Raw genomic sequence first — 7168 nt, 5'->3', positions numbered from 1 at the left:
AAAAAACGTGTTTCCATAAACGTTTTGTCCTCTTATTATTTATTATAGAATATCCCCCGCGCATTGCTGCCATAACTCAACCGCAACCTCAGTAAACGTCGCATACGGATTTCCTCCAACTGTTTATTATTAGCAGCCAATAGCGCAATTAAATTAGCTCTTCCTTCTCCTTGGATTTTCTTCATTTCGTTAATAATAATTAAACAAACCAAAAACACTGAAATATTCCACCAAAATAATTTCTATGAAGAAAAACCTCTCAAAGCAGTATTGATAGCTAATTATCAATTCTGCAGGTAATATGTCATATGTGAACTAGTAGATTAATTTTGCGGATATATAGGTGATTAATGCATATATGAACGTATTATTATATTGTTTTGAGTTGAGATCTATGTTTGGCTTAAATCCTACATATTGCAACCCTTTATTTTCAGAATGGCAACTAGGCAAATGTCAAATTCGCCCTATACAAGCATTTAGGATTTTGGCATAATCGCAAAATTTGCGGCATGCGGTGAAACGAGGCGTTGTTTTTTGATTTGACGACCATATTAACTGTGTGCTCAGGGGACGTATAACGAGAATATTTAACAAGATCGAAGTAAATGTTCTTACTAAAAGGACAACAAGAGTACTCTTATAACTTTTAAGGAAAATTAGTGGGAAAGAAGATGGTAAGTAACATGAATTTGTTACCCTTAGGATCGATCCGTGAATATTTATGTACGTGTATATATTACATTAAAGTGTGACGATGTGATAATGCATTCCGGCGCGTCTAACAAGTCGAATAGTGAGACAGCTGCTATGGCTAATAATTTGAAGCATTCGTCGGATAATTCGGCCACACATTCAGCTACTGCAGAAGAAATGACCTCGAGGGACTATTACTTCGATTCATATGCTCATTTCGGCATCCACGAAGAGATGCTTAAAGATGAAGTCCGAACTATAACATACCGGAACGCTATGTATCACAATAAACATTTATTCCGAGGCAAAGTAATACACAGTTGGTTTTTTTTTTGCGTAAGTACTACTGATCCATTACATATTTAAAGGTCGTCCTTGATGTCGGGTGTGGAACAGGTATATTATCCATGTTCGCAGCTAAAGCTGGAGCAGCGAAAGTCATTGCGGTAGATTGCTCAAATATCGTAGAATATGCTCGTCAAGTAGTCATAGATAATAACCTTCAAGATGTCATCAGTGTTGTAAAAGGCAAAATCGAGGAAATAGAGTTACCTCCAGGTATAGAAAAGGTTGATATAATCATATCAGAATGGATGGGGTAAGATAATATGTTTTAAAAAAATCTGAAATTTCCTCAATTTGTTGAATACTTCAGATATTGCTTATTCTACGAATCGATGCTTGACACAGTTCTGCATGCACGTGACAAATGGCTTAAACCAGATGGTATGATGTTTCCAGACCGCGGTACTTTGTATATAACAGCAATTGAAGACCGTCAGTATAAAGATGAAAAAATTAATTGGTGGGACGATGTGTATGGATTCGATATGAGTTGTATTCGAAAAGTTGCCGTAACAGAGCCGCTTGTCGACGTTGTGGATCCTAAGCAAGTTGTTTCCACCTCTTATTTAGTTAAAGAGGTCGATTTGTATACCGTAAAAAAAGAAGACTTGGAATTTTCATCACCGTTCAACCTTATTATCAAGCGAAACGATTTCGTGCAAGCGCTGGTTACGTATTTCAATATAGAGTTTACAAAATGCCATAAACGTCTGGGCTTTAGCACATCCCCTGAGGCTACGTACACCCACTGGAAACAAACAGTATTTTATCTGGATGATTATCTTACAGTAAAAAAAGGAGAAGAGATTGTAGGCACGTTTAAAATGAAACCTAATGAACGCAATAATCGTGATTTAGACTTTGTAATTGATGTTCATTTTAAAGGCGAGCTTTCAGATGTTCATGAGCATAACACGTATAGGATGCGTTGATAAAAAGTATAAGTTCGACGATTTAATTCATGCCAACAATTTTTTTAAGCAACTACTTTAAAGTCCATACATATGAAGACACGAGTGTAATGTATAACAATTGTATTCAAATATTTAGGTTAGTACGTCGAAAGGATTTAAAATGGTTTTCGATGTGACGATCCGTTTGATAATGAAAAATCACTACGGTTCGATTAATCAAATTAAATACCAAAATAATATTTGGATATTGTTATATATAATCGGACATAAATAAAAAGTAAAATTTGCATGAAAACTTTATTTGTTTCATTTGCGCTCGTTACATACATTCAAATTATAGATTGGCCGAAATACTACACTTAAAAAAAGTGGACAATTAAAATGGTAATTTTCCTAACTATAATTAATTTAATAGTAAAAAAATCTCCATCCATAACAAAATGTTTAATCCGTTCACGTCGGCGCTTGTAGCTTGTTGTTGTTGTGGTTGTTATATCAGCCTAAACATTCCCCATACATATACGGGTCGTTCCGGTTGCGTAGAACCGACTGTCGTGGGAACGCGCACTAGATTGTCTTATCGGACGGTGCGTACCACCGGTAGTACGCATTCGATTGTGCTATTAGAAAAAAGAAAATAATGAAATGTAACGTATATTCATTTGCACGCTGCATCGATCGAAAAACATGAAAACTGGTCCCAGCGTGAACGTGTTAATGTTGTACGTTCGATTCAAATTAGTTCATAAAATTAATTACGGAAATGCAATTTTTTTAAATTAATAATTATAGATATTCAATGTATGTGGTATTTGTTTCTTAGATTAATATAACAAATATAAATCGTAATTCAAGAATCTTTTAAAATTTAAACAAGTGACAAAAAAAATAAAAAGGATATAATAATGTGTTTAAAATAGGTCGAAATAGAAATAAATACGTTACAAAAAGAACTTAGGATTTTATTAAAAATGCTGTTTAAATTATCTGAGTTTAATCAATAACCAACGTGCCCACGATGATTGTCAATGACTTTTTGTATTCGATTTGGCATAGAATTGATAATCCTACAGCAGTTTTCTATGTAAGTGAAATACCATAGTTCTTAGATTTTTTGCCAGAAATCCTTATTTTTTAATGTTTACTTCCGGGTTCGCTTCTTTAAATCTCCACCAAGGACTTCAATGCCCACAGATGTGGCATATTCCCGTCAGCAAATGGCATCACTTCTTGAGGTATGTTCTTGTAAATAAAGCTGTCCATTTTATTGGTTGTGATGTGAATAGGTTTTACTCCATATCAAGATAAGCATTCCTAAATCCATTTGTTCTTTAGGACGTTTGATATTTCGCCCAATATCATTTCCAAGTATATTATACCATTTTTACATACCTCCTATTCGTACCCATGGTTTGTGCTCTTGAGCAAAGCTTTTCCTCTTCCTTAAATTTGCTTATTTCAACAGAGGAACTTTACGAGCTATTCTGCCTGGTAGGTTCATGTATGCCTTTGATAACTTAAAATTACCTCGGCAAAAGTCACAATTAAATTAGCAGCAAGTTGTTTTCTTTTTGCCATCGCGTCGTTCTGAGGATGTTTTTGTCTTAAGGTCAATCACAACAAAATTGTTTGACCATCGAAGATTGATAACAAGCCTCCGCTTTTCAACTGTGCAATGCTGCGCCCGGCCGATTTTTGAAAGAAATTCATATTAATTATTAGTTATTAAAAGAACTATCTAATACGCTAACAACAAAGCAGTGATGCCATTTGTAAAAAAGCGAAATTTCAATAATAGATTTAAATTTTTCCAAGCGGCACATGGTATCGATAGACTAAGACGTATCTATTTTAGTTACCATATGTGTATTTTATTTTTATTATTCTACTATTAAATTCTTTTACCTTTACATATGCTGCACATTTATACACAGGCGTATTATAATTTTGTTCACGTAACGGTTATAACATCATAAATCCATTGAGATAGATATAGACTTGTACATCTACATATGTATGTATACCAAAATCCGTAACTTATGCAAAATTTAACATATTGTGAAGTTGTAAAAAATACACATTTTGACAGCGCTGTCACGTGAAAAAGAGTTTCGGATTTTGTCATCTATGACCGATAGTAAGCAACTCGAAATGCCCTTACATAAACGTTCTCTGTAACCACGAGCAAAAAGGATGTGCTATGTTCCCTCTACACGTAATTCACTCTCTTATTCGCCATTTGCAGGACTCAGCTGAAGGAATGTTTAGTTAATTATATCTTTCAGGCTCGGGGGCTTAGGTGGGCAAAACAAAGGAGAATAAAGCAAGGTGTACCGTAGGGTGATGTCCTTCACCCTTGCTTTTCAACTTCTACATCTCGAAACTCCATCAACCACCAGAGTCTTACTGGTCTTCTATGCTGACAATTGTTCAAAAATGACTTCGGGCAATGACGTCAATAACTTGTGTTCCAAAGTGGATGTTTACCGCTTAACCCTTTCTCACTTTTTTACGGCGACCACTACTCACATAACACCGTTCTACCTCAGGACCCAACCTGTCGCAACAGCATGTTTCCTGGGCCAACCATGACATGAGGTAGACGAAGACGATGGGTGACTACACTGCACTGGCAGTGTGTAGTAAACTGCTACAACAACATCATGGGAGACCGCTATTGGCTGCCGAAGGAGGCCTTAATTAATAAATACAACATTTTCAACTGTTTGATCTCTATCAATGGTAGCTACGTATAACTCATCAGACCGTGGTGTACCCTCTACTTATAACAGTACTTCATCCATACCCAGTTTCCTTATTAAACCTCAGATAGAGCTGGGTTGACTGAGCGTATGTGCATTTCTTCTTGCTGCAAATGGCCGAGGTGTCTCAACCTTCTCCTTCCTATAGTCCTGTATTCAAGGAGAAGGTGCATGGGAGTCTCCTGGATTGGGTTGCAGAATCGACAAGAATCAGTAGACCATATCCCGATCATGTACAGATGACTACGCAGTCTTCTATGGCCTGTGAGAAACCCCGTGAGGGGAGTTTTTTAAGCCTCTACAAATGAAATTGCCAAATAGAAATATAACTTGTGAATTCCCTAATAATTAAATCATAATTAACGAAAGGCATATCTAAGACATATTTTTCTACACTTTTGCCCCTTTTTTATTAAATTTAGAAAGCAGTCGTCAGCAGCTAAATTAGCGTCTTATAGTCCTAAAAGCGACTGGTGACTGCTGTCCTTGAAACGATTTTCATGCTCCAAATTTTTTGTAGGGTATATAATGATCATTTGATTCAAAAGACAGAGTTCCATAGTAGGTTTACACATATTGACATACTCTTGTATATGCTTACGCATTACTATAAAAAGCACAAATATATCGGAAAACATCCTTATTAAAACCCTCTAAAGTCGGCTTGCCAGAACCATATTCACATAGCTGAAAAAGGTCTTCGTTGTTCTGGTGAAACCAATAATTTTTGGGTCCTTCCAAATTATCAAGACGTAAGGTATTCAGTTGAAATACGCCGAAGTGGAATGTTCGTCCATCGGTCTGTATACTTTGAACAACAATAGGTCTAGAGATATTTTTGAACGCTAAATCCTGAAAATTAAACGCCATTAGTATAAAAATCATCTGTTTTAAAGTAATCATACCCCATATAGCTGTTTAGCTCGTGCTGCCGCTACAGAAAACGCTTTAAGCAAATTACGACTTTGGAATTGTGATACGTTTATTTGTAAATCATGAATATTTTTAACTTCCTCGTTGTTAAAATTTACAAATATTGTATGTGGATTACAGCCGTTCAGGTTGCCGCCAAATGCTGTGAAAATTATCATTTACATTTAACAAACCTACACAAGCAGAAAATCTTTAAATATCTTACGATAAATTGTTTCAGGTATATATACATGCTGCTTTGGCATAGATATTGTATACTTAATAGGATGCAAATCTGGTAATTCAGAATCATATTTGCCTTTAATTGCATCAAGAGGTCGGCTTGCCGTTATAATCTTTTGTACATTGACATCAAATAGTAATAAGTCATCATTTTTCGGTACAGTTACTTTGAAGTTTGCTTGGTCAAGTAAGCGGCGTTGTGAATTTATATTCCGACCTGCAAATTTCTCGCACTCTGAGAGAAGCTTGTTTATCAATATCGAGCTGAACATTCAATTAGGAAAAGTATTTCGTAAACGAAACATAAAATAAAACAAAACAAAAGACTCACACTCTACGTTTTTGTGGAATGCCGTAATCTCGAGGTAAATTGTATTCAGGTCGTAATGGATTCCTTCTCTTAGGCAGTTTTACTTGATCAGCAGAGAAAAGATGTGAAGCCATAACAGCTTCTTTAACTTTGCGCTCTAACAATCCACTAATTTGAATACCGTCCATGGACTCCCGAATGCACTTTGGTAAACTAGGAATCTCAACAGACTTAGTAAGCAATAGTGCTTGACTCATACCTTCAAGTAATACATTACTATTTCCAAATGTATGGCACGGTTTTAAATTCCAATTGGGATGTGTTTTATCATCCCGAAGCGAGGTTTTTCCCCCATTAATTGCTTCCAACCTAAGATTAGTTATAATTTTATTTGAGACAAGCAATATGAAATTATATTTTAAATACTTTTCTTGATTACAATATGCTTCATGTTCTGGTAAATCAACAACATCCTTAACGGAGACTCCAATTTTTTTTAACTCAGCTGCAGCACCAGTATCACGTGGCGTTCTTTTACTTTGTACGATCCAATGTTTCTTGAAAGTCCATCCTAAATGCTGGGCATATAATTTATTAGTTAACCGCATTTTACCTACACACCAAAACGTATTCTATCAAGATTATTCAATTACTCCAGCTGATTTACATAGAGTTGCTGTATCAGGTATTGAATGATCTAATCACCATAAAGAGACCCTTATAGCACGTTTACATATTACGAGGTTAACGAGGTTATCTCCACTTTCAGGGTTCATTCGTTAATTTAGGTCTTAGCCTGGCAGGTATCCATACAAGTAGATTGGCTGCTAACCTCGAGTTAATCTGGTGGAGTAACCGAGTTTTATTGGAAAATCTGTAAAAAAGTATGGAAAAATGCAACTCTGTTTAGTTCTATTGTGAATGCATCAAAAAATTGTGACGCTGTTAACAATTGGATGAGAAAAGGATGCAAATATGGGATCGTA

At 35.6% G+C, this 7168-nt stretch overlaps 2 protein-coding genes across 3 annotated transcripts; one reads left to right on the top strand and one right to left on the bottom strand.

Annotated features, from left to right (window-relative positions):
• The first annotated feature begins 467 nt into the window (after positions 1 to 467).
• Positions 468 to 2250, top strand: LOC128871892 (protein arginine N-methyltransferase 1). Its single transcript, XM_054114046.1, has 4 exons — positions 468 to 677; positions 751 to 1005; positions 1065 to 1294; positions 1352 to 2250. The coding sequence occupies exons 1-4, from the start codon at positions 675 to 677 to the stop codon at positions 1971 to 1973; spliced, it is 1110 nt and encodes a 369-aa protein (XP_053970021.1). The 5' UTR covers positions 468 to 674; the 3' UTR covers positions 1974 to 2250.
• Positions 2251 to 5093: 2843 nt separating this feature from the next.
• Positions 5094 to 6883, bottom strand: LOC128871891 (39S ribosomal protein L37, mitochondrial). 2 transcript variants are annotated; one of them, XM_054114045.1, is made up of 5 exons: positions 6609 to 6881; positions 6204 to 6551; positions 5856 to 6136; positions 5623 to 5792; positions 5094 to 5569 (listed from the first exon to the last, which is right to left on the bottom strand). In XM_054114045.1, exons 1-5 carry the CDS (start codon positions 6788 to 6790, stop codon positions 5315 to 5317), a joined length of 1236 nt encoding a protein of 411 aa, XP_053970020.1. In that variant the 5' UTR covers positions 6791 to 6881; the 3' UTR covers positions 5094 to 5314. The 2 variants fall into 2 exon arrangements, with proteins under 2 accessions (XP_053970020.1, XP_053970018.1); XM_054114043.1 differs by having other exon boundaries at positions 6204 to 6883.
• Between the last annotated feature and the right edge of the window lie 285 nt (positions 6884 to 7168).

Source organism: Anastrepha ludens, chromosome 2, assembly GCF_028408465.1.
Source record: "Anastrepha ludens isolate Willacy chromosome 2, idAnaLude1.1, whole genome shotgun sequence".
Lineage (NCBI taxonomy): Eukaryota > Metazoa > Arthropoda > Insecta > Diptera > Tephritidae > Anastrepha > Anastrepha ludens.
The sequence above is the reverse complement of the archived record's forward strand: the minus strand, read 5'-3'. Positions and strand labels throughout refer to the sequence as shown.

Coding starts and splice junctions, on each gene's coding strand:
- LOC128871892 (XM_054114046.1), top strand. Junction 1,006..1,064: donor AACATTTATTCCGAGGCAAA/GTAATACACAGT, acceptor ACATATTTAAAG/GTCGTCCTTGATGTCGGGTG. Junction 1,295..1,351: donor ATCATATCAGAATGGATGGG/GTAAGATAATAT, acceptor TGAATACTTCAG/ATATTGCTTATTCTACGAAT.
- LOC128871891 (XM_054114043.1), bottom strand. CDS start 6,790: ATGCGGTTAACTAATAAATTATATGCCCAGCATTTAGGATGGACTTTC. Junction 5,793..5,855: donor TATACCTGAAACAATTTATC/GTAAGATATTTA, acceptor TAATTTTCACAG/CATTTGGCGGCAACCTGAAC. Junction 5,570..5,622: donor GAGCTAAACAGCTATATGGG/GTATGATTACTT, acceptor TTTAATTTTCAG/GATTTAGCGTTCAAAAATAT.